This window comes from Etheostoma spectabile, chromosome 1 (genome assembly GCF_008692095.1).
Source record: "Etheostoma spectabile isolate EspeVRDwgs_2016 chromosome 1, UIUC_Espe_1.0, whole genome shotgun sequence".
Classification (NCBI taxonomy): Eukaryota; Metazoa; Chordata; class Actinopteri; order Perciformes; family Percidae; genus Etheostoma; species Etheostoma spectabile.
The window spans coordinates 964,744-992,500 of record NC_045733.1 but is presented as its reverse complement, the minus strand read 5'-3'; the positions used below and the strand labels follow the sequence as shown (position 1 = coordinate 992,500).

The window sequence follows — 27,757 nt, the reverse complement described above, 5'->3', positions numbered from 1 at the left end:
ATAATCATTTCTCCTCCTCCCCTGTGTCCCCCCCCCCCCCCCTCAGCCCCCCAATGGTCCTACTGTCAGTGAACGACACAGTTGTGGTGGATCCCGGGCAGGATGTGCTTCTAACCTGTGAGGTTACGGCAGGTTTTCCTCTCCCTACTGTAACGTGGTCGCGTTACCCCAGCCCCCTTCCCCTGAGCGCACAAGTTCGAGGGCCAACGCTGATTTTGCGGGCCGTCACACCGGCTGACGCAGGATTCTACAACTGCACAGCTGTCAACAATGTGGGCAACCCTGCACGCAAAAATGCCAATCTCGTTGTCAGGAGTAAGTAACACGTGTTTGGTGGGACAAATGTTTTTTTTCTTTCCTTTTGAGATTTGTTTTAATTGTTTGACAAAGCAAACAACAACACACACACAAACACACCCACCTGATAAATATCTTCTCATCCTGAGAAGATTTTGTCAACACACTGTATTTTTTATGTTTCCTCACATTAGTCCATTTCAAATAAGAATTTAAAGCTAAGATGTTTTCCTTACTTAAAATGAAAAGTGCCATCTCTCCAGTCCTTGCTAGCTTCATTCATCTGCTGTAATTTGTGATTGTGTGCAAATATATTCATATATGTGTGTCTGTATGTGTCTGTGCGTTGTGTGACACATGAGCAGTTGATCCATCGTTAAAAAGAGCTGATCTGAGATCTTGTCAGAATAGTCGGGTAAAGTATCACTCATTTTGTAATTTACTTGCCATTGAAACAGAAGCCTTCCATTCTACCTCCCCCCTGGCTATTTTTAGTCCCTTTAATCATCCTATTCACTCCAATTAGTTAGACTGGAGAAGGAGCAATTAGCGAGAGTCTCTTCTGTTAGTTAACACTGTGGAAAACGTATGCTGGATGGGTTACTCGTGTTAGCTTAATGGGCCTCAACGCATCGTCACACCAGCACAGGTGGCAAGTTGGTGAGACACACGCACACCCACACACACCAACTCACATACACATACACACACACTCTCACACTCTTGTTCAGTGAGTGTAGATAGAAGTCTGCAGGTAGGCAGGCGACAAAAGTTGCACATAGTAACTGCACACACAGACACAGGCTTCTCATGCACACACAACATTGTCCCCACACTTACAAAGGTTGCAGGACCATGTTCAACATATGGTCACTGCTTCATATCCATGGCTTTACTCAAGCATCTTGTTAACAAGCTCGAAAGGAGTTTAAATCAAGCTCTCCTCTCGCCTGTCTCTCCCGTTAGGGGGGAAACTGTTTGGTATTCAAAATGGAAATCTGTTGGGGAAACGTAGCCTTTGAAACAGAAAATTAAATGTGACAATGTGAGAGTAACTCTTTGTCCTTGATTTTGCCCCCCCCCCCCCCCCCCCCCCCCTTATCCGCCTGTTATTTTATTCTGTATCTGGCTCCTTTTGTATCTTCCTCCTTCACAATTTGCTTATTCCTCCCTCTCTCTTTCTTTCTTCTTCATATTCTTTTTGCCTCATATTCATATTCCTTTTGCCTTTGGTTTCTTTTTTGTCATAGTGCCCCCCTCTTTATTCCTGTGTCGCAAACTCATCTACTGTTCTGCATTAGCCATCTTACCCTTCCTCCATTACATTTTTTTCTTTTAATTGCTTTTTCTCTCTCTTTATCACTCATCCTCACTAATATATCAATTCTGTATTTTTAATGTAATTCCGAGAACCATTTCCAGCCTCTTTTATCAAATTTAAATTTCATTTGATTCATAATAATTTCTTGGCCGGACATAAATATGTGTTGCAAAAAATAAAATCCTACTAAAAAAAGCTTACGTAGAGGGTAAGAGATTAATAATCACATACATTACGATGACATAGTATAGTCATCAATGCAAGCACCACAAAATTCACAGTAAGTCATCAATATCACTAACAAACACATCTTTAAGTTAACCACCTTCTCAGTTTGGACTTTTTGTGCAAGAGTTACCTGTTCATTTCTACATTTGGATGTGGCAAAATGGTTTTGTATCTTTTGTATCAGAATCGTTTGTTTTTGCCATGGCAGCAAAACAGACAGATTATATTTTATATAGTTGTAGACACATTTTGCAAAGGCATAACATTCTGCTATGTATATAATATAATATAATATCTTGACTACTGTATATACAAACAACAGCTACTTAACTGCTAGCAACGGCCTCTTGTAAAACCTGCTAAATGTAAATTGAGTGAGTTTGTGAGTAAATAGGAGGTGCTTCACATCCTACAATATCCTTCAGACCGAAAGTGAAAGATTATAGAGATTAGGTGTATGTATTTTAGAAGAAAACATCACAATTTCTTCTCATTAATTCCTTTAATATGATTTTGGTCTTTTCCCAGTCATTTCTTTATAAGCATTTGAAATAGTCCCTCCCATATTAATTGTTTTTAAGACTGCACCACAGCCAACCTGACACTGTACCCTCTATTTAACCCTTTCTTCTCCCTTCTTCTTCACCCTGCTACCACCATACACAGCAATGGGTAACCTAACCTTCCAGATCACACCAGACTCCAACAAGGACAGCGAGACCATCCAGATGGGTCGGGACCTCAAGCTGTCGTGCCACGTTGATGCCACCCCGCAGGACAAGGTCAACTACACTTGGTACAAGAACGGTGCACCTGTCTTCACCTCGGATAGCCTCATCTTGCTGCGGAGTGACCCAGACATGGCACCCGGCACTAGTAGCTTGGAGATTGTGGACATGAAGTTTAGAGACTTGGCTACTTACAGCTGTGTGGCGAACTTCCCAGGCAGCAGGGTGCCAGAGCTCCGTGTGGATGTCAACATCTCTCAGAACAGTGGTGAGGTTTTCCTTTCCTTTTTTCTTTTATGGGCCTATCTAGGCATCTGTCCGCTAGAGTGAAATAGCTCATTCAAAAATCCTTTAATGGGCCAATACATTTCGGGCCGATACATTCAAACCACAAGCAATGAGAAATCCAAATGATTCCAATGGCCTGTAAATAAATGTATGCATAGCTTCTGATCAGCAGCATCACTCAAATGTGTACTGGTGGCATGTATACTGTTTAGAAGTCAAATATGCCAGTCAAGGGATGTTTGAGATCATAAGTGGTTATTCATTATGCAAGATTATTATGCTTTATCTTGAACAAACAGTCACTGTCTAGTTGTTTTAGGACGTTCTCTGTGTCTCTGTGTGTTCGTGTGTGTATTCTCATGTGTGGTAACCATAAAGTTAGCACTTAATTACTAAGCAGTAATCTTTTTTATTGTTCCTATGTTGCATTGAAACTGTGATTGTCCAATGAAATTAACCCTGTAAATGTCAGTTTATGTCATACCTTTTTATTCTCCGTCTGTCTCTGTTATCCAGTTCCCTGGATCTCCCATCTGTAATCTTTAAGTCATGTCCTCCTCCTGACTTATTATATAACAACATATAACCCTTCTTTTCCATTACTTTATACTTGTCTATTTTATATACTGTTCATTCTAAAAAGGAATTTATACTTGCCTAGACAGTAAAATGTTGTAGTAGATACTTACAAGCTACAATATATGGGATTTTCTTTTTTGACTTTTTATGTAGTGACTATTGTAATGAAAATTATTATGTCTCTTATATAAATGAGTGTCTCACTTTTCATTACATTATTTTTCTTTGTCTTTATATATGTAGAGGTAAAAAATAAAACCTTTTCTTACTATTTCTCCCCCTCTTTCTTTAACCCTTTCTTTCCCACCAGTCTCTCCTCCAGTGTTGTCGGTTCCACCTGGAGGTCAGGTGGTCAGTGTGCGAGAGGGAGGAAACGTTGAGCTGGTGTGCTTGGTGGTGGATGGCAAACCGCGTCCACCCATACTGTGGTCACGGACAGAAAAGGACCTGCTAATGCCATCAGGGACAACCACAATGGAAACACCCGATGGCCGCCTGAGACTCAAGAGCGTCAGCCGGGACATGATGGGGGTGTACCGGTGCCAGACTGCTCCATACAACGGGCTGAACATCAAACGCAGAGAAGCACAGGTCCAACTCAATGTGCAGTGTAAGTGTGGATTAGTTCACGTTCACCCAAGAACTCAACCTACTGCAACTTTTGCAGTCCAGTTAGGTGTAAATAAGTCCAGATTGGTTACAACTGCTTTCAAATACTGCTGCATTTTTTGTTGCTGCATCCAACTTTAATGATCCCTGGGGTGGCAGTAATAGTAGAAGTAATGTCTGAAATACACAAAAACAGAACTTCAGAACTAGCATATATGCAATGAAATGAAAGTATAAAAAGTCTGTGTGACTCCACATATGCCATAAAAACTCTTTCTTTGTTGCTATGGTGATATCAGATATCTAATAAAATACTGCACTTTTCGAATGCCGCACCCTCGATAATGGCATAATAGTCACACTTTCCTCAACACTATTTACGCTAACGAAAGAAAAGGATATGTATGGTAATGGTAAGAGTGTAAAGGCTGTTTTGTTTATACCTTCCCCTTCCTTTTTGTGAGCACTCGAGTGGTGACTGCCGCTATAAAATGTCCCAGAGAATGGGCTTTTAAAAAGCAGTAGGAGCTGTCTTGCTAAAGTAACACATAGTTTCAATTCCTTCTCCCTTCCATGAGGTTACCTACTTTTACTTACTTTTTCGATGCTTGCATTGTGCCAGCAAGCACTGACATTTCTGACTGTTGAGACTGCTGAGAGCTTAACATTAAATACAGATTTGATTTTGATTTTTCTTAGACCATCAACTATTACGAACAAATACTTTAGACATACCTCATTCATCTGATCAAACCATACAGAATCACTTGTCACCCAGAGTTGAGTGTGAGCTTTTCCGTGACACCACCAGCTTATTTGGAACAATTAATGACACCAACATTAATTATTTAAGATGTTTTGGCAATCACGCATGAAGCTTCATTAGTTCTGAGGAATTTAAGGACGTTTAGTTGCTGTTGTCTGTGCACCCATAGTTTTTAATGACTGAAAACAAACAACAACCAACTTGTAGCTGAGTTTAATTATACACTTATATCATTTATTAGATTAACATGTAATTAGATTAGTCACCAAATGAGCTGTATATTTGAAGCGTTCTTTCTTGCACAGCAGCGTATCATTGCACTAGTAAGTGCTTGGTATAATTCAGTCAAATTATGTTAACAGGAACTCAGTATTCAAATTGACCCTTTCAGCATCCTCCCAGTGTGCCCTGTATACAAGGTCCAGGGCAGCTATTAATTAAAGTGATGAAATGTACAAGATTTTAGAAAAACATGAAGATCCGAAAGAAAGAGCAATACACTACATTTAAAACATATAAACCACTTATGACTCAAAAGGAGAGGAATTAGGCCTGTATTCATCAAGCAACATGGAGTAGCAAAATCTCCTTCTTGGACCAGACCTCTCATGTTGATTTCCATGTTGGTGCTACTGTTAACCGTAGGACTAAGGCATTTAATTAAAGTTGTAAAGGAAAGTCAATCTATCTGGACAAATATAGTTTAGACTCTGGGCCTATATTCCTTCACACATTTAAATATGCTCACATTTGTAAGGAGCCAGAGTCATTGCTGTAGCTGCACTTATTTGTTGCCGATGAAGCAAAACTACAGGAGAGGGGCTAGTTTATTCATGTGGATAGAGCAATTAAGAGTGCATCCATGGACAAAATCAAACACTATATGTTTTATAGAATTTGAACAAAATGTTTTGCTTAAAAGCAGAAACATCTGTAAGTGTTGTGTTTTAGAATAGTGGGCCTATTAGGATAAAAACGACCACACCCCAAATCCCTCTCCTCTCCTCTCCTCTTTTCTCCTCTCCTCTCCAAGAAGGATTTACAGGCTTGCTAATGCAGGCAGGGCGGAAGGGCAACACTGTGAGCTCTACCGTCCACACTGGCCAAGTCTGATTAATGGACCAGGTGGCCACCCCACTCTGGGCAGAGAAAAAACAAACAGATAGAGAGATGAGACAAATACATGAGCAGGACAGAGAGAGCGAAAAAAAAACAGGTATAAGAGAAAGCTTGATACAGGGTTAAGACTGGCGAGGTGCTAAAAAACAAATTGTGTGATTGGGAGTTTAGAAAGATGGAACAGAGAAAAAGAGTGAAACAGATTGGCAGATGGAGAAACACTATAAATGAGGAGATAATGCTGGACAGCCAAAAAAAAGTATGCAAACATATTCCCTTTATTCTGACTGCCCCTCGCTATGCCCTGCTCATATTTGCCTATTTTCTATATTTTATGAGGTTTTGTTTCCCCCCTTTCCTTAAGCACTTTTGATTGATGTGAGGGAAGGATGCCATCATTTTTTAGGACCTCTCTCTGTCTTGTCATTCCCTTTCTGCATCCTGCATTCTCTCATTCTCTCCCCACCTCCCATACTCAGTCATTGACTTCTCTCACTTTAACACCACTTTCCCTATCATTCGTCTTACTCATTGTCTTCTTCTTTAAGAGCTGTTTCTCTCTTCCTTCATCCCACATTACTCCCTCTCTCCTCCTCCCTCTCTCAGCCTCATGTAAATTGAATTTTTTCTTTTGCATACTGTACATGTTTGGCTTGGTCAGTGTTGCATTCCTGGATGGAATCTATTTGGCATTCGATAAGACAGATAGCGATGGTGTGTTTACGTGGATTATGGTCTTCTGACTATGAGACATTGCAGTGGGATGTTGTGAGTGCCTAATGAGTAGCAAATGAATGTGAAAACAATACTCCACAGAATTTGAAAAGTTGGGTTAGAAATTTAAGTAGCCCCATGACAGCAAAAAGTGACTAGCGGTAAGAAACTTGTATAATTGTTGAAATAAATACTTAAGGTCAGGTAAGGGGATTGTAATAACTTGTCTACCACGTTCTGCTGGGGATCGAATGATTTATAAACTGCTCACAAACCAGCTCACAACACACCTCCCTCCCTCCTCCCTACTTCTATCACCATCGCTCCACAGTTTTGCCTGCTTTTCTTTACCCTTGCCACCTGTTTCCAAAGTCAGATAGCCATCAGTATGCATATGTGTGTCCATAAACAGGAGCAGGGTATGCGACCATACACTAATCAGTCCATAGGATTGCTGTGTGACCTTTGACCACTCACCAATTCCTCAGCTCCAAACCCCTGGTTCTGTTTTGGCTGCAGGAAATGTAGGCAACACATTCATTTCAAGGGGTCAAAAGACATAATAATGACTGGACACAGAGCATTGAATTAATACATTTATATTCTACATATAAGAAAGTGGGAAGCCGTATGCTGCATCCACATAATGGGACTAAAAACAACACAGAAGCTGAGAAGTTAAATGTTACGGTGGTTTCCAGTCTTTTTAGCATGCAGGAGCTTACTCATGTTCCTCTGACTGGAGAGCAAGCACAGAATGGTAAACTGTGATGCCACACAAGGATTTGGTATGTCTGTGTATACCTGTATCAATAGCAAAAGAATAAACAATAAAAAGATTTACCCACGAGAGAATTGCTGAGCTTCAGATTTCACAAGAAGATTTAACATCAGCAGTGTTAACTAGGTATTATCTTTAGGGTTATTTACTTTAACTATGTAACAATGTAATAGCCATACAGTGTTGTTGTCTCCTAAAATGAAATAAAGTATGAGCATTATCACAACCTGGGCCATCATAGCGTCAATCAATTAAACCTTTATTTGTACAGCATCTCTTATACAGCTTAATGCAATTCAAAGGGCTTAAAGATGACTGACAAGCTAATAATACAAAACAAATGTGAATAGTAAAATAATTTGAGACTAATCAAATTAAAAAAAAAGCTGCTTAGAGGGTAAAACTAAGTAAAATAAAGGCAAAGAAACATTTAAAAGCAAGAATACAATTAATTTAAGCAATGGCCATAACACATTCTAATAAAAAGACAAGTTAAAGATATAGTTTATGTTTAAAGAATTCATGTTCAAACCAAGAGTTCATAGACACCTCCTCTATCAATTGATAAACATCTTAATAATTTGTCATCAGATCACTATGATTTCATTCCTCTCTGAATGTCTTTCTTTTATTGCTTTTATTACTGGATGGTTACAGTTGTATTCTCAGTCAATGTCAGTCTCCTCCTCTACTGCTAAAGTTATCTTTCTGTTTCCTCCTCTCCTCCTTGTAGCTAATTCCTGGAATTATCTGTCTAAATTACAGGCATAGCACAGATTAGACTATAATTACACATCTGTGCCTGATAAACCTGATTCATAAGGGACTCTAGTTGTGCTACTTCACCTCTAGGGGCCTTAACACCAGATCTCATCAATGTTAGTACAGCCATATCACCATTAGCATCTTGTATATTATCTACATGATTAGCCAGGAGTGAACTAGCTGGCTGTTGATTTGTGGCAGAGTCATTTGGCTGTCTTGTGTCCTGGCTGACCCCAGGGCAACAATAGCTAGTCAGTCAATTAACCGCAGAGCCACACATCCCCGCTGACAGGTTCATTACAGCTGGTTAGGATAGTTTAACAGCAGGGATGGAACTGTGCCTCACAAAAATGCCTGATCCCCTGTGTCAGTAACAGTTGCTTTGTGTCAGATTATTTGTTAAAACTGATGCTGTGAGGGCATTTATGCTGCATAGAACAAACAGATAATGGAGGGAAAATTAGATATGGTTGATGGTGATGTATGTACACTGTGGCAGTCCATTTTGCATTGTCTACATCTCTAAGCTGAACTATCCCTCTCAAACTCTTCTGCTTCAGTTTATCTCCATCTTCCCCTTTATGATGGAAATAGATTTTAAAATGGAAAACCATTAGGAACAATTGGTTTGGCATGTGAAAAACTGATTGTGATTTTTAAGTAGAAATTGATTATGTGAAACCAGTTACAAATGTCATAGTTTTGCTCATGTACCTCAGAACACTTAATTGACATTGCCGGCTAAACAATGTCTAAAAAACTGAAATTAACAAATGTTTGAAATGGACTAAAACTCAAATCTGTTGTCTCCGCAGATCCTCCCATACTGGACCCAGTCTTCCAGGACACACGTTCTAGGAACTATCAGATGGTGACCCTGAGGTGTACGGTCATGCGGGCAAACCCGCCACGCCTAACAGACATCCGCTGGTTCCGTAATGGCGACTTCATCCGCATGCCCATGCCAGACCTGAAGGAGACGCCTGAGTTAAAGTTTAAGCTGGAACCCACCAACAACGGCTCTTATGAGTGTCAAGTCAGCAATGGCGCAGGGACATCAATATGCACATTTAATGTCTCTGGTGAGTGAACATGACAAAAATGCCTTGTTATCTATTTGTGGCAACTAATTTATCTCTATCTTCATCTATTTACTGTTTATTAGTCATAGTCAACATGGGGCAGTTGTGTCATTTTCAGCATTATTTCGCTCTCTATCCCACAGCACAACCCTACAATGCTGAGTTCTACTTTGACACACCCAACCCAGTGCGAATTCTAAAAGGAAACAACTATTCCTACAACCTACAGTGGACCCAGAAAGATCCTGAGGCCACAGATCGCATCATAGGCTACTGGATTAATGTCCGAAAGGTAAAGTAATGCTGTTCAAATACTTTTTGTGATGACACTTATTTTCTTTTATATTCAAAAATTAACATATACAAACACACATGGAGACATGAAAATACTGTACACATACTTAAGTATACATTCCACACCCCCACCCAAACTAATCTGAGCCAATACACACACACACAGAAATAAAGTACACTTTCATGAACTAGTCTGGCTTTGGTTCCAAAGTATGTTATTGCCTTGACTGAATAAGCTCATAATGTTGCACTTCAAGGTGGTGAGGACCAAAACGCAGAGACCGACAGGCAGGTAGGAGAGTACTTAGTTGAGGATTTATAAAAATAAAAATAAAACAGGCATACAAAAAAATCACTGTCCAAAATCCAAGAGGGCCAAAGAGAAAAAAGGGAAAACCGAAAACAGGAACAAGAGCACAGATACCTCAGGGACACAGAGACTGGAATGCACACTGGCCGGAACAAACAAACACACAAAATGATCTGACAAGAGATAAAGGATACAAGAAAGGAATACAAGAAGTAACGAGCAAACGAGGAACAGATGAAACACAGAGTGAATCACATCAGGGCGGGAATGACAATCACAAAGGCAGGAAAAAAAAAACTAGAGACAGTAGTAAAACTAGAGACAAGACAGCACAGAAAACCAGACTATCAAAATAAAACAGGAAACACAACATGCATACACTTACAAGAGAACACAGCACAGAAACTACAACACAAGACCAGGGAGGAAACTAGGCCACAAACACGAGGAGACAAGACAGAACCAAAAACAGAGAAGCAGGAACAGAAAACAAAGCAATATACCAAAATCATAACACATAACTTGTGTAGATAGGAACACACATACGCACAAGTCTGTAAGTAGTGAAGTGTGTATGCTAAGCAAACATGGAGGCTCAAGTTGATGGAGCTCACATGGAGCTTCATGAGCTTGGGGAGTTCCAGGTGTGTGAAGTCAATAAAAGGAGACCTGCACTGAATTACAACGTCACAACCTCTCCTCTCCTCTCCTCTCTTCTTTTTGTGAGGCTAATGATTTTGGTTCTCTACAGTTTTTTAATGAAAAATAACGCAGTTTCAATATATAAACAGATCATTCTGATGCAATTCATAACCAGATTTCATATTCCAGTTCATTGGAAAGTCCTTTTGCAATGAGCACTCCTCAAAGTGCTTTCACTAAAACAGAGTTGACAGAAATAAGCAGGCACAAACATTACTTGTATTATGCAACGTTTTATTATATTTTTTTTTGTATGATTATGATTTAATTTTCAGTTTGATACTTAAATTGTGTTTATCTAATTGTATCTAATCTTAAGGTTTCTCAGATTTTTTTTTAATCAGCCTAAATGATCCCCATTTTTCAGTTTTTCCTCCTTCTCATCTCCTACAGTATATTGTCTACTCTCTTCTTGTTACTCTGTTTTCATGAATAGCCACATCATTCAGCTTTCATCACTCAGTCGTATCAAACACAAGCTTCATTTTCCACTTTCCAACACCAAGAGATTTGATGCTGAGTAGCCAGCTCTAAAAAGCCCCATTAGAGGGTGTACAGGACTACTTGCCACATGCAATTACTTTGTTGTCACCTCAAAACTCTAGCTTTGAGTGCCAAACAGACAATAATGTATTCACTGTGTTGTAACAAAAACTCAACAAGACCAGGCCTCCCCTGCAACCTCTCTCATTTTAGCCAGTATTCAGCCCAGAGACAGTTAGAAGAGGACATTTTTAATGGTATTTTATGTTTTATCTTGTCCTCAAATGATTGACTTTGCATTAACATGACTTCATTTTCACAACCCTGTGCGGGATGTTGAATTAGTCTTGCAGTCACAAACTTGAATTTAGAATTACCATGCACTGAAATAACCTATTACACCTCAACAGTTCCATTCACCTTAAGTAGATTGTATGTTGGTAAACAATGTAGATATGCTCAGGGTGATAGTATGTACAGCATACATTTTTTTTGACCTGGAACATTGAAGGAACATGCACACATAGCTATTGCATTACAAATACATTCAGTACGTAAACACATACAGACTAATGCTACAAGTAATGACTGATTTAATTACTGATTTTAAGGTTTATATCTTCCAGAAACTCATAGGCTTTGCTGCTTACGCCAACTAAACCTGCTATAAACCTAACCACTTTAGAGCCCTCTGGGCGGGCCCCTATCTGAAGTTGGAAACGTTTGTCCACAGTAGGAGAGCAAACTCAGGCCACCCTCTTGTTTTGTTTCAAACATCTATTCATAGATTACTGGCCTTGAGTCAGAAGACAGGAAAGATAATAATAAAATATACACAACTGGCTTGGGGTAGGTGTGTGTGTGTGTGCGTGCGTGTGTTTGTGTGTGTGTGTGTGTGTGTGTCAGACACTGAAACACAGGGAAGGCAGGGTCTGCCAGCTTGCTTTTGTGTGGATGAATAGCTAATTCCCCTCCTACTTTAAGACTTGGCAGCTTACCTCATTAAGTAAGACTACAGGGAGACAGAAAATGAGCACTGGCCTTCCTAAGATGCACATTTGACTGCATGCCTCAGCTCTCTGAAAACTCTCACTCTAACTCTCTATTGTTCTCTCTCCTTTGTCTTCTGTCCGTCTACCAATATTTCACACAGCATTTCTTCCATTTTCTTTTCCCATTTCTTCTTCTTTCTTCGCCATCTCTCTTTCTCTTACGCTTTCCCTCCCGCTCTGAGGTACTACTGTGTGTGTATAAGTGCAGACTTAATGGCATTTAATGTTGAGTGAACCGTGACAACTGAAATAGGGCTGATAAATAGTTGCTTTGAGTTGTTATGCTGACAGTGTTAAAATAATGAGTTAAATTAAACGGCAATAGGACTTCTTAAATGCTGTTAAACTTTAATTTATTTTAAGGTGTTTACCTGCATATTTTTACGTGTGCATTAGAGAGCGGCAAAAATGAGGGGAAAAATAGAAAAGAGGGTGAGAGTGAGCAGGGAAGCGAATGAAATGGTGCGAAAGAGAGAAATAAGTGCAAATTAAAGAAAAACAGTGAATCTCACTGGTCCTCTCAACTATTAAATAGAGTACGAGAACATTCAAATGTAATACCATCTCAATTTCACAACCCATCTATTTCTGCAACACTCGCTCCAGCTCACCCTCTTAACGCCTTGACACTCTATCTTTTTAGCACATGCAAAATTATGTAGGGGGTCTCAAGGGAGAAATCCAGACACAGAGGGGAATAAAGGAGGACTCAGATCAGTTCATATAGAGCAGTGCTCTTCGGTCTGAGATCATGCCTATAACCTTTGCTCATAAAGTGTGTCCATTTGCTTTTTGTTGCTCTTTAAGTGGGTGTGTTTCTAATTCGGAGTTAGTGTATATTAATCGGGCATTGCATATGTCCATTTCTGTGTGTGTGTATGTGTGTGTGTCTGTGTGTGTGTGTGTGTGTGTGTGTGTGTGTGTGTGTGTGTGTGTGTGTGTGTGATTACATGGTTTGCTCCAGAAATCATTGATAGGCTGTGAAATCTCCCTTTTACACTTCTTCATTTAGTTTTGTTCTCCCTGCAGGGGGTTTCCCTGTGTAGGAATTAACATGGTTGACAGGACCTCCTTGTTTCATCAAGTTGTTCTTACACCCCTTTTCAAACCCCAGCCACCACCCCAATGGATTCCTAATGAGTGCTTTGATTCTTGACGGATAATTAACATGGAATGATTTTACCTTTTTGCAACAAGAGAGAGATTTACTAAACCTCATTTCAAAAACTTTTCTTTATATAGGCGCACTGGCATAGGAAGCTGTCAGTCTCCATAGTCACACCTTATTTATTAATGCAGTGCATTGCTTAGTGGAGTATCCTGTACATATCATGCTGCATTCACATGTACTTAACTTATTAGGAGGGTCATCTTTAGGAGCTTCATGAAGAACCTTGTTTTGGTGGAAAATGTGTATGTTCAAAGGTTGTTTTAGTAATGCAACATAAAACTCAGATTGGACAGATAGTCTAGCTAGCTAGGATTTACCCTGCAGAGATCTGAGGAGCAGTTAACCATAGTCCTCATATATCGGCCGGAGTTTAAAATTACAACACAAAGAAAGCGTAAGGTAACAGACATCTGGCCGAAAAGAGAGAAATCCCAACCCGGTCTCACGCCAGTTTGTGAAATGGTCATGTTTTTTTGATTTATTGATTTGTGTACAGGTCATGGACTTTTTGTCTATTATGTGTACAGGTCATGATTTCTGAATGTAACTATTTCACGAACTGCCGTGACACTGGGTTGTTCTGGGGGACGCAACAACGGGGAAATGAAATGCCACATGTGGGACATGACAACAACTTGTTCCGGGACACAATCCACAGTCTCTGGGGGACGCAACAACGGGGAAATGGACTGCCACACACCGGCCACAACAACGGGACAGTTGTGGTTAGGAAAAAAAGAACGGGGAAAGTAACCGTCACACGCAGGACACGCCAACAACAACGTGACTGCTGGGGTTAGGAAGAGAATTACACGGAAGGGAACTGCAACACACGGGACACAATCCCCTGTCTCCGGGGTGAAAGTCCTGTGTTGTTTGACCCATCCAACACCCCGACCAACTTATCTGCGAGGAATGTTCCTACCTGCTCTCTCCTTTTTTCTCTCACCTCTCGCACTTCGAGCCTCATCTTTCTTTTTACTCAAATGCAATCTTACCTCCTCTAAAATTTGCCTTGAATTCTGTCAGAACTCACAGTGACGAGTTTGTTCAATGACCCCGACAGCATTTGTTTAGCAATAGTTTGTGTAAAAACATTTTATAGTATAATTTTTTGAGTAATTAATTCCCTTATAGTGGGCCTAGTGAACGTGTTGAAATGTTCTTATCAGAGCTTGCAGGCTGTTGCCATTTTCATCTATTCTGATGCTTACAGTAAGGAATATGTTCTGTGTGATTTGTACTAACTAGTGTGTTACAATACAATGCCATTGAACTGTACTATCCCGATACAGACATACAATATAAAACTGCACATGCAGCAAGTACTATGCAAAATGTACACATTCTGTATACTGCACGGACACTGAGATTGGAAAACTGTCACACCTCATTGTTTTTTTTTACACCCAATTTCTCACTACTTTTTTTCTCCATCTTCCCTCTTCACTGTCTTATCCCATCTCTCAATCTTTCCACCTCATCCCTATATCGACCACTCGTCTGCCTGCAGTTATGGAGTTGTGTATTGTGTGTATCACTGAATTAGTGTGGCTAGCAGCTGACCTGGCTTTAGATCATAACTACACCCGGGTTCTCTCTGCACTGAGACATAGTCACACAAACACTCCTGTGCAAACACACATCCCCATTATCATATATATGAGAAATTAAGAATATTCATAATGAATTAGGGTTGTACATTAAATCAAATGTATGAATAATGCATGTACAAAACCAACCCCACTATCCAGACATACTCGTATATCCACACACTAGGCCACAAAGACAGCACTTGCCCTATGCAAGCACATACAGACACACTCGCATTATGACTTGTTCATGTACACACACACAATCCCAGTGAACTGCTCGATTAGTAATGAAAGAGATCCATTAATAGAGGAAAATAGAAACGTTAACTTAATGTTTGAAGAGGCCGTATCCCCTCACACCATCAGTCCAAATTTCTCTCTCTCTCTCTCTCTCTCTCTCTCCCTCTCTCTCTCTCTCTCTCGTGACACACATGTCACGTCAAGAGTTATATGGACTTCCATATCAGTCTATTAACCAACCACCTCTCTGCTTCTATAAATATGTTGGACAGACAGAGACAGCGGCAGGGAGATGGAGTCTTTTACCTGCTGAATTCCTCTCAGTCTCACTTCAGCACCTTATTGATCCAGTGTGTGCTTTGGGGTCCACAAGGTGTGTGTGTGTGTGTGTGTGTGTGTGTGTGTGTGTGTGTGTGTGTGTGTGTGGTTCTGCATGCTTTTAGTCTAGTTATTTTTTTCTATTGTCTGTATTCCAAACACAATAATGAGGATCAAAACAAATGTGTGTGCGTGTGTACACAGACTCTGTCCACTCATGAAGAAAGCACTTTCCATTTACTTCTAAGGCTTTGGCTCCTTAGCATTATTAACTCATCTCTTCCTGCTAACACAGTCTATGCATATTACATGAGCATAGCTTTTTTTTCCTGACATATTTCACAAAATTATGCATACACTGTGTGAGCAGTGTGTAAATGTTTATATGGATGAATGTGAGTGTAAATGGTCATTAAAAGGGCAAAATACATTTCGTTATGTAACTACCATGCACAATATTATACACTGTATGATAAGGTATGAGTTAATGTTGTCAGTTATGGTGGAAACAGAGCAAATAGCTGAGCAAATCTCTTACACTGCAGATACACTGGAAGCCTTCAGTAATACAGAATATGTCAACAATGAATAATGTGCTTAGCAGTACACTACCAAAACAAACTCCAAAAAATTGTCATATTGGCAGATTCAGTTCAACCTGATAAGTTGTCTTCAACAAGATACATTCCTGTTTTAGAAATCAAAACCTGTGACCTTTCCTTGATGTGGTGGTATCTTAAACCAAAAGGTCTCTTTGCTGTCTTTCCTTTGAAAGATGCAGTAGACTGTTGTTCAACATTCTGCTACTAAGTCTTTTGTTAAGTCTCTCCTTTTTAAATTTCAGTTTAGCTGACGCTGCAAACCAGAGTCATAATTCACTGAGTTCAATAGTAGACTGAGAAAAAATGTCTAGATCACTCCAACTGCAGTACAAGCAAACATGAGTCCTGTTATGCAAAGGCCAGGCCCGTAATGCAGAACTTTTTAACCGCAGCAGCAGTTTGCTGGGAAAAGGAAAATATTACTTACCGAGCAGATGGGAGGATTTTTGGAACAATTCATGTGAATTAGAGAGGGGGACGTACTATTTATTGGAAAGAAATGTTTTTTATGTTTGAAATATAAGAATAATTTTGTATAAAAAATAGTTTTGACTGCATTGAAGGGTACCTGCTGTTGTGTTAGGCGTGAGAAGGATGTTCCATGACTGGCAAGAGAGGGGGCAAAAAGTTGGAGAAACTGAAAAATAGAAACAGCCGGACTGGCACTGAGAAAAGAAGATTTAACAGCCATTAGTGGCATAGGGCCTGGTGAGGAAGGTAGGATTTGATTCCAAGTATGTTGCACAGCACAAACTTACATGGATCGGGCTGTGGCTGCCATATGGGACTCGCACAATAATTGGAGTCATACCAAATTCTTTGCAGCCTAGGCAGGAGTCACCATGGTCTTGTCAATAGAAATGATCAGCTCAGTCTAGCAACGTTTGAATTTGTGGTGGTGAGTAGACATCCAATGGGAATAGCACACCTCAATGATTGTCAGAGGACAGTAGGAAAAGCAGATTTTATTATGGCGATGTCAGAGCATACAGTACTGTAGCAATTATAAGGAAAGTTATGGGATGCATCAATGCCTTACCAAACTGCCAAACCCTTACTCTTTGGACTGCAGGACCTGAGTCGAAGCAGAACACCAAGCATGAACATTTGAATCCTTTTTTTTGTTATACTTTGTTTTTGTTGTTTTTTTGCAAACTGTACTACTTCACAAAATTGGAATAGACATATATGTTACAAACATATGTTATAATAACTTTTTTGATTAATCATATTTACGTTTATCAACTTTGTAGTCAACCTTCATCCAGCTCTGTGCTGTAGATATTAACCATACACACAAAAGCACATGTAACACACACACACACACACACCACACACACACACACACACACACACACACACACACACACACACACACACACACACACACACACACACACACACTTCTGCTGCATGCATTACCTGATAATGGCATGCTGTGGGTGTACTAAGGTGTTATGGTGGAGTGGCTGACCTAATGCATTAGATTGAGCTCACTGTCAGGTCTTTAAGTAGCTGGGATCAGAGGCAGATACACAGCTAATGGATCCTTCTCTCCGTGGGTGGAATAGCACAGCAATAGATCTATTTAAAGTGGTGCTAACAAAAAAAATACTCCAAACTTAACTTTCAAAAAATAACAAGACAACAACTGGACTGGATAAACATCATAACAATTTTTAATTGCATATTAATTCCTGTAATGTACAGCCAATTCAATTTATGGAAGGATGGCGGGATTTGATGGTGGTAGGTTGCACAGTGAAAGAAATATGTCTTTAATTTCCAGCATTGCAGTAATATGTATTGAGTTCTTATGGGATCAGTGCTTGCTTAGTAAAATAACACAGGTTTGTTGACTGGATCACAAACTGCTTCAAAAACAATAAGCAAATATCTATGATCAGTGTTTTATGACATGCTGTAATCATATCTGAGCAGACACTATTTTTGCAAAGAAAAATAATATAGGATCTTTAACATGAGTTTGACTTTGTTTACCTGTTTACATAAAATTACATTAACGTGTATCAGCAGTCGTACACTATACTGTAGGAGCAGTTAATATTGCAGCGAAAACCCTTCAGATCGGAGATAAACCGGAGCTTTGCGTTGTTACTGGGGTTGAGTTTTATTACCTGAGCGTGTCAACATGAAGTAGTAGAGATGAGGGTAAAGATGATATGAAGAAAGGAGAAATGATGGGAGGTATGCCTGACAGTAGTGACAACGCCCACTTAGTGTTTCTGCTTCTTAGTCAGATTTGCCGCATTTTCTGGTGATCATCTTTTTTGTGTGCTTTGTGTATTTGTCTTTTTGCTTCTTTTTGCAAGCTTTTGAATATTTGGAAGGAAACATTCTAACAGGTTTGCATCTTCCCTGCTTGTGTTTGTGTTCATCTGTACAAATCTAGAACAAGCAGAACCTGCTATCGAAGCAGATAGACCTCAAGGGCAAGGAGCCGGAGAAGGGCGTGCTGATATCCTACACCATATCAGACCTGAGAATCCCTTTGTCCTACGAGGTCCGACTGGCCCCCATCACCACCTACAGCACCGGGGACTACGTCAGTCGCATCATACAGTACTCAGAACGTGAGTCTTATTTAAAACCGTTTTATCAAACATGGTTTTTGTGATATCTTTATCTTTCATTTCCATGTATGTACATTTTATAACCTAAGTGGATTGTGTGTGTTAATCAGTACTATTTTCTTACAGCCTACACCTACCCAAGACCTTCAGGTGAGACTTCTCTCTTAACTACCATCTGCTGCTCATCCTCTACTTGTTCTTATGACGTGACTGATGACAGGGTTGAATTTTGATGAAAGCTAATTTACCTTGCATGCTGCAAGCAATATCAACACACATTTGTCAAGATTAAATTTTGTTGCTAGGGAGGAGAGTTTACCCCACTCTTCTCCACAATTGGATGCAAGAAAGCAACTGATGGCTGGCAGCAGGTCTATGACATTTGAAATGTCATCAAAGAGCAGTCGTGATTGGAGGATTTGAGACTGGTGTATGCAATGTAAGTGGTTAATGGATGTCCCCTTCCATACCTCTCTAGCCACAGCTGCCCCAAAGAGTGTGAGGTGTATGGATCTTGTATGGTGTATCTGTTATTAAGAAACCCAAGCAAGAGTAGAATATGTCAGTTCTGAGAATGTCACTGTATGGGTTGTTGCAGAGAACATTTTTTCCCTGAATGAACTGCCAGAACTCATCTTAGCAGTGATGGAGGGAGTAGGTGTACTGCATTATGTGCATGCAATACATTTAAATGCACAGGTTTACTTTTTCCCATCTGACGGTCTTAACCGGCTGTTGATACTTTCTGGATATTTGAATTTGCATCATACCGACAATAAAGCTATGATCAGATGCAGCCTACAAAACAAACAATCTTTTCTCATCCATATGGAGTCAGACTTTGGCTGTTTGATATTTCCACATACCTCGGGAAGGGAAAACATATATGTATATTTTGAGGAAGACCTCTTGTCTTGTTATGACAGATAGAGGGGCTTCTCTCTATGGTGATTTCCACTTCATTGGCCCATCTGGAGGGCTCTGCCATTATCAGAGGCTTACTAAACAAATGAAAATCAAGGCAAGTGAGCACAACATCTATCGAAAACCATCCAAGCTGACAGACTCCGTGAAAGCTTTCTGGCCACTCTCACAGTCTGCTGCAGATGCATATGGCTCGCGTTACCCACAAGGATGGCTTGTGCGTGCTTCTTTGTTTCAGGGAGCTAATCTATTACTATTCACACCCTGCTCCACTACATGCACTCCTTTCAATTTGCACTGTTGTTCTCGCAGTCTGTTCCAATCTGCTGTTGTTTTAATTGCCTCGTCCTGGTGGAGCCAACTGCCACTCCTGCCAGAAAAATGCTGCGTGTCTCTTAATGAAGAAAATAGACAACATCCAATTGACTGAGAAAGAGAAAAGGATAGCAGGAGAGAGGATGAGAGGCAGGAAGAGAGCAGGAGTTAGTGAATGAGGCTAACACAGAGAAAAAGGAGGCACAGGTTTAAGGTAACATGTAACATAGTTTTGATAATAAAATAAAATAAGTTTCAAGTACTTTGCTCACAAACCTTTTAATCAAAATGCTGGTGGTTTGAGCCCCAGCTCTACCTGTCTGCATACCGATGTGTTGAGCAAGATACTGAACCCCAATTTACCCTTGATTGCCAGCGCCTTGTATGGCAGCTCCGCCACCATCGGTTCATGAATAGGTGTGTGAGAGACAAAATTGTTAAGCGCTGTGTCTGGTAAGGCAGAAAGGCACAGTCCATTTACCATTTACCTACCCATGAATGTAAGCCCCCACTTTCCTCGTTTAGAAAAGTTGTAGCTCTCTTCACATGAGATCCTTTTTTAAATCTTTTTTTCTTTATTTTCATAATTAGTAGTAGCAATATATCTGACTGCCTGAAAAGTGTCAACAAAGTCGTATGAAAATAAAGACTAAGAACACCCTGTAGTGTAAAACAGGGTTCAGTAGGTCAACAACTCTTCCCCTGATAATCGTGCTCCACTGTGGGGTATTTTTAGAATATCTCCAGGCTAAGTGTCTTATTTCATCAGAAATCTTGTAAAAGTGAAACATTTTCATAAAGGCATTTCTTCTGTTTTGTTATTGTTTTGCTTTTACATTTGACACAGCCTGACCTAATATAGTTAGTTACTGTTAAAATGTTCTGCATGTGGGAGTCATGCATCAGAATATGCGTTATATGTGGAAGCCACTTTAAGTTTCACATTATACACCCTGCCTCCTACATGGTGCTGGGCATCACTTTGGCAGTAATTACCTGGCTTTCTGATCTTCACATTTGAAATGCATATTACAGAGGTTATCATACAGCTATATTGTTGTTTGAGTCAAAAAAACAGTAGATTACTGGATGTTCCCTGTAGTTTGTAATGTCAACTGCCCGACATGTCACCAATGTAATGTATGTATCCCTTGTTTCCTCTCACACATCCCAGACCATGTGTGTGGTTTTGAGGATGAAAGGATCTGTGGTTTCTCTCAAAGCCGGAGTGATGTCTTTGACTGGACGAGACAGAATCACCTGACGCAGAATCCCAAGCGATCTGCAAATACCGGCCCCGAGACTGACCGCAGTGGAACAAAAGAAGGTGATAAAACTGGAGAATCTTTTTATTTACACAAATGCACAATCACAATTCATAATCACGTCAAATCATTCAATGTTGTGTTGCATTCAAGACTCCAGACAATAAGAGCGTTGTCTTGTTGGTTTCAGGGTACTACATGTACATTGAAGCATCACGGCCACGTGTTGAGGGGGACAAGGCTCGTCTGCTTTCTCCACTTTTTAATTTGACGTCAGTCAGGGGCCCAAAGGGCTCCAGCAGAATCCCATACTGTGTCTCTTTCTACTACCACATGAAGGGAAAACATATTGGTGAGTAATATAGTGGAGAATAACGCTCATAAAAACACACATACACACACACTTACACACACACACACACACACACACACACACACACACACACACACACACACACATACACACACACACACACACACAGACACAGACTCATTGTCTTCTACCATTTGACAGCGTCCATAGAAACACAATGACACACATGGATATACAGTATAGAGCCTGCTGACCCTCGATACAGTCTGGGTTCTCATATCGCTGGGCTTGTGTCAAAAGTTGAACTCTGTGCTTGACCCTCGCTTGTAGAGCTTGTCAGAGCTGTGTGTGTGTGTGTGTGAGAGAGAGAGAGAGAGAGAGAGAGAGAGAGAGAGAGAGAGAGAGAGAGAATTACCAGAGTTCTGTTTTTTGTATGTTTCTGTCTCTGCCTCAGTGTGTGTTTGGAGGTGGCTGAAGGGGGCAGTGGGTGTGTGATTTATGGCAGTGGCTAGACACAATCAGTCATTTGGGGGAGCTGTTCATCATAATATGCTCTGTCACACAGCTAGAATTCATACATCTTATAGCCTACACACCTGCTCACACACTTTAACACACACCCACACATACTGTATACACAGGCATGAAAAACATATAGTATAGTAAATGTTGCAAATACATGAAGGCACACTCACATTTATTCACAGATACACTCACACACACACATACACAGTGTTGATTTATGTGTCCGTAGCTCAAGCATGCAGGCTTCACTGTAACATTTGTTACATTCTGACCTGCCCTGTCTCCAAAGGATGTTATAGTGTAGAAAAAGGCACTCTGTGTGTTTGTGCATGTGTGTGTGCACATCCAGATATGAATAGGTAATACTTATGTATTCTTAACTGAATGAATAAGCGAATTAGGTGGAGATTTTAAGAAATATTGTATGACATAGAGAAGCTCATTCAGTTGCTTCACGTTCACAAAGTGTTTAGCCATGCTAGTTGTATAGCTTGAAGGATGGCAATGTCAGTTCACAATTTTGGTGAGCTGAAATGTATTGACTGAAATATCTAAACAACAATCCATTGGGCTGCCATGCAATTGTGTACATTAATCGTCCCGAATGAGTCCTAATTTTTTTGATCCCCTGACTTTTCCTTTAGCACCACCATGAGATGACATTAATAGTTCAGAGTGAAACATCAACTATTGGATGTAACGCCATGTAATTTACAGATAGTCAAGGTCCCTAGAGGACGCATTCTAACAAATCAGGATCTTCTGACTTTTCAGTGCTACCAGTGGCTTCAGCCCTAAATGTTTTCTCAAAAAACCCAAATCTTTTAGGCTAACTGCTGTCTTTCAGATGATGTAGCGGGCTCCGTTTTAAAACTAGAGTGAAGCTAGATATTGGTATAATCTGAAACATATAAAACACACTTTTAAAATAACGATCTCTCACTTCCAGATATCTGAATAAAATGGTTTACATAGGTACCCACTAGTATCCCATTAACAACTTACTTATTCCCAATTTTCAACAATCCCACTCAATTTTTCCTTGGCAACTATTGCAAATGGTTTAAGGATTTTTAGGCATTCTATTATGATATTGCTTGAAAAATTGTACAATTAGCTACCTTTAAATGGAAAAAGAACAGCATGAGCATGCCCCCCAGGCCCCCCTAGGTTTGGTCTAAGCCACAAATGTTTATAACATCTGGCTTCGCCCCTGTTTGTAAGCATGTTAGCATGTTGATTTGAGCTTTTATGCAAGTATATCCTTACAGACCCACTATAGCATGGCTGTAAATGCTGAACCTTAATTTAGACATTCAATGTGCACATCTCTGGAAAGGTCCAGTTTGGTTCACGTGGCATGAAGCTGTTGACTGCGTGTCTGTGACGGTACCGCTTGCAGATGAAAAAAGGTGACCATGCCTACTGTACACATAACAACATGCGTACTGCGCAGGCTGCACTTGTTCCACTCTCTTGTCCAGTTGGGGGTGAATGCACCTCCAGCTGATTTGCTAAAAAAGAGAAGTCAGAGAAGAAGAAGAAAAAAAAAAGAAAAATTGGCAGGACAGTAACAGCAGAAATTTATGAAGTTCAAAATATAGTTAGAGCCGGACTGTTAAAGGAGAAAATCCACAATCTCAAAGGTTGATATGGAAACGCAAGCCAGACCGATGCTTGCAAGTCCTCTGATGCCGAAAGCAGTCATGTCCAAGACTTTAGTCTTGTTTCCAACCATTGGTGTATCCCTTGTCCCAGGTTTGTTTCCTTTTTTCACTTGATTGCACCACTGATTAGAGTATGAAGTGCCTAATCAGTATTCAGTCATTGATCAAACACAGTAAAAAGTTAATAATTATCATCTCATCTGCATTCGGGCAGTGACAATATTTAGTGAGATAGACAACGATTTGCACATGTCAAATCGTAGAGGTGATATACCAAACTAGAGCTTAAAGATGATTAAATGTCTCTAATGGGATACCTTTCTACGGTGTACCTGCTGAATGTCTAAGTGGGCAGTACCTATTGGCTATCAATCTGATGACGATTAAGCCTTAGGGGCCAACGGCCAATATTTTGGGCTCCCCAGTGCAGCAGGCGGATATCCAGACCAAGGCTAGATCTTCCTGGTGCCGGCTCCGATTAGCAACTTGAGACGCAAGAATGGAATTGGAGTTGAGAGATGGTGTCTCTATAAACAGATATCTGCATAAGAATGCAGATTTAAAAAAAATAAAAAGCTAAATTGCCATCAGATAATTGCCTGGATTGCCTACAGATTTATATGTACATGATTTTATAAGTATACCATATTAGTGCTAGCTTCATGTGAATTTTGGAATTCTTATCCCCCCTACTGTTGGAATAGATGTAATCAAAAAAGAAAATATTACTACTTCCCTTATACATTACTGGTTATGTATTACTTTTCTAATTATTTGGTTATCCAAGCCTGGGTATACCATCTGCACAGTGAAATAATTTTCCTTCCTCCTTCTCTCTTTTCATATTACATGATTCTGCATGTTACAATTTAAAGCACATGTGTTATCTGTGGTGGATACTCCAGCAATTGTATTGTGCATTTTGTTCAATGTCTTGTTGGTGTTTCACAACAAAACAGTGAGACAAGACAATGCTACATCACGTCACACAGCGCTTTCTTCTACAATTAGTGCGTTCTGTTACCAGTTACGCCCAGCTCTACTACAAGCCCTCTCTCAATTTACTCTGTTGTTCTCCCAGTATGTTCCAATCTGTTGTCACTTTAATTGCTTTACCTTGGCAGAGCTCACACTCCTGCCAGGGGGACACAGTGTGACTCTTAATGATGAAAAGAGACAAGATGAGGATAAGACAGAGGGGGTCAGTGAGAGGAGAGATGAGACGAGAAGAGTGAGGGGAGGATGAGGGTGGGCCAGCCTTGGAAAGAAAAAAGGAGGCTTAATGAAGAGAGAGAGAGAAAGAGAGAGAGAGACAGAGACAGAAAGACAACGAGAAAGAGAAAGAGATTGAAAAATTGAAAGAGAGACAGAAAGCAAAGAGGATGGTAGGAAAAAGAGACAGACTGAGAAAAATGACGTGCAACAAGTAAAGAAGCGAGAGCAAAGAGGGGTAAGGAGATATAGAAGGGCGGTGGAAAATAGAGGCTAAAACAGAGAGCTGCAGGAGAGGCCATCAACTTGTTAATGTTCAGAAATAGTCAGAGGATACAAGAAGTAGTGCTTTAGGCTGAAGCACTCTAACTAGTTTCACTGTACTCGATCACATATAGTGTTAAAGCACTGTAAAATGTTGAAAGAGCTGTATATGTCAAAAGCATTCAGATACTTTGACCCAAAGAAAATTTTAGAAATGCTGTTGAAATGTTGCTCTTTTCAGAACCCCAAATGTTAGCTGTTGTGTAATAATGAAATTATGTTAATACGAAACAAGTATCTTTACAACATTTTGCTAAATGAGGAAAGAAAGCATAATGCTCGTTGACTTTGGATTTTAGGTTTGAAACAGGCTAGCGCCGTAAATAAAGACCTCCCCATGTGATATGTTTTGTTGTTTACCTTAATGTTTCTCCCAGGGCTTGCTTGCAGCAACAATAAACAACATTTAATTAGTTTTGTTTGGTATTGGGTAGTAATTTAGACTGGCTCAGGATTGCAAAGAGCCACTGGCAAGCTTACTTGGAACCACTGAATTGTTTTCTTTTCAGTGATGGAAAGCATATTGGAGTTTGAGGTTATTGAAATGTTGCACCTCTTGTTTCGGATTACACTTTTACTAATTAGGCTTTTAGTTTGCTGGATGGATGTGTACAGGTCTGTGTGGAAAAGGAATGGGGTGCCACTGCCTATGTGGCAAGTTAGCAGTATTAACGTTACTTACCATTTAAAAAGTGTCTCCCTACTAACGTTTTAGTTTTAGATTCTCATTTTCAGGAAACCATTTTGATTCGCTTGTTGTCCTGCAAGGTTAGAGTTAGATTTGTCTTTTTTCTCATGCTCCTAAATTGGTTATTTACTCAGAACGTTTAGCTTGTTGTTGTTTGGTGGCAGAAGCCAGAACACAGACCTTAATTCTTAGTGCACAGTTTAGTATATCTTTGACTCTCTGGCTAACCAGCACTACAATCAGAGGCAAACAGGATATGAACCCTATTTAGGTGCAGTAGAGGGACAGAGGTCCAAGAGATCCAATGCGGGCCTACTTTTTGGTATCTTTGCTGTTCTCCCAACTCACAATTCTACAGAGAGACGTAGCGCTGATAGAGCTGTGCCTTCCCCTTTGCCTCTGTAACACTCTTACCAGCATACTCTGCTTTACTTTTGTCCAAGTAATAGACTGCTTATCAGAGTCCTCTTCCCTCTGTGTGTGTGTGTGTGTGTGTGTGTAGGAGGTGACTGTGCTACAGAGTTAGGAGAGAGAGAGAGAGAAAAAGAGGCTGCACAGGTGAAAGGGGGCTACACCAGCATTAGCCAATGTTTCTCTCCGTTATATAACTACAGTGCTCTGGTGCCCAGGTCCTTTCAAATTCAATGTGATGAACAGTTGCATGCAACTCTTTTATGTTGCTATTATGACTCTCTATCAGTACGTCATTTTTACCAGTAGCAATCTGCTGTTTGCTGTGTGCTGTTGCAATAGTCTGACATTTTGGGAACATACGCTTATTTGTTTTCTTGCTGAGAGTTAAATGAGAAGAAAATACTTTTTTCATATATATACAGTATGTCTGTTCAAAAAGACACCAGCAGCCAGTTAGCTTAGCTTAGCATAAAGACGGATACCGCTGGGTTGATCTGAAATTAACAAAATCCACCTATCAGCACGTCTAATTTACACTAATTAACACCATTATATCTTGTCTGTCTAATAAAAAAACTGAAGTGTAAAAATGACAAGGAATGGTTTTATGAGGAACCACTGTAAACGCAGGACTGTTTCTTGGCTAGGCAGACTGACTTCCTGGAGGCTATGTTGGTAACCTGGCAACTTCATAGTGATGACGTGAGGTTCTCTTGTCTTAATGCTAAACTAAGCTAACCAGCTGCTGTTTGTAAGTTCATAGTGAACGGACCAATATATGGTTTATGGATCGTGACATCTTCCAGCAAAGAAGTGGATAAGCGTATTTCCCACAATGCTGAACTGTAGCAACACCACTGGTTTTGACAAATCTTACAAAAGCACATCTTTGAATTGACCTAAAAGTCATGTTTCAATAAATTAGTGTGCATGTACATTGGGTACTAAGAATGTCAAACATTTTTATTTGTAAATGTAGAAATGGTTACAGGCTAATAAAAACATTTTTTAAATACAAACGTGTTTCTAACTGGATTGATAGTTTGCTTCCCACTGCTTCTTTCTCACTACTGCATACAGATATGCCCACCACATGACAAAACACTTGGCCCTTTTTTTGCAAACAATTTTTGTTTTTCAAAAAACAAAAACAAAATTTTGTTTCAAAAATGTTTCATATCAAAGTCTTAGCACATTAAAAACAAAACTGAGGACGGAGGCAGAGCTGTATCTTGTTTGTTAAATGGCTGTTGCCTCGACTCCTCTCTCTCGCCTGTTCCTCAACTTCTCGCTTGAATCTCCTGTGGGTGGGACTAAGACCAGAGGAGGGGAATCGAGGAGAGGAATCGGGGATGTACAAACTGGGAAATGGAAAAGGCCCATGTTGTGTACTAAAGGAAAACTGTGTCTTTAGGACTACACCCTGAAGAAAGTAGTTTGTAGTAGTCTGCTACACGTGGGTTGCTGCCCAG

The 27,757-nt window shown here is 40.1% G+C and overlaps 1 protein-coding gene across 1 annotated transcript in view; it reads left to right on the top strand.

The window, feature by feature from the left end:
• The window catches only part of mdga1 (MAM domain containing glycosylphosphatidylinositol anchor 1), a 174,922-nt gene that overhangs the window by 123,048 nt on the left and 24,117 nt on the right, over positions 1 to 27,757 (top strand). Inside the window, exons 7-15 of the mRNA XM_032515287.1 lie at positions 47 to 315; positions 2,513 to 2,842; positions 3,752 to 4,051; positions 9,011 to 9,277; positions 9,421 to 9,569; positions 18,458 to 18,638; positions 18,765 to 18,788; positions 21,052 to 21,204; positions 21,333 to 21,494. Of these exons, the coding sequence (XP_032371178.1) occupies positions 47 to 315; positions 2,513 to 2,842; positions 3,752 to 4,051; positions 9,011 to 9,277; positions 9,421 to 9,569; positions 18,458 to 18,638; positions 18,765 to 18,788; positions 21,052 to 21,204; positions 21,333 to 21,494 (1,835 nt within the window). The remainder of the gene's footprint in view (positions 1 to 46; positions 316 to 2,512; positions 2,843 to 3,751; positions 4,052 to 9,010; positions 9,278 to 9,420; positions 9,570 to 18,457; positions 18,639 to 18,764; positions 18,789 to 21,051; positions 21,205 to 21,332; positions 21,495 to 27,757) is intronic.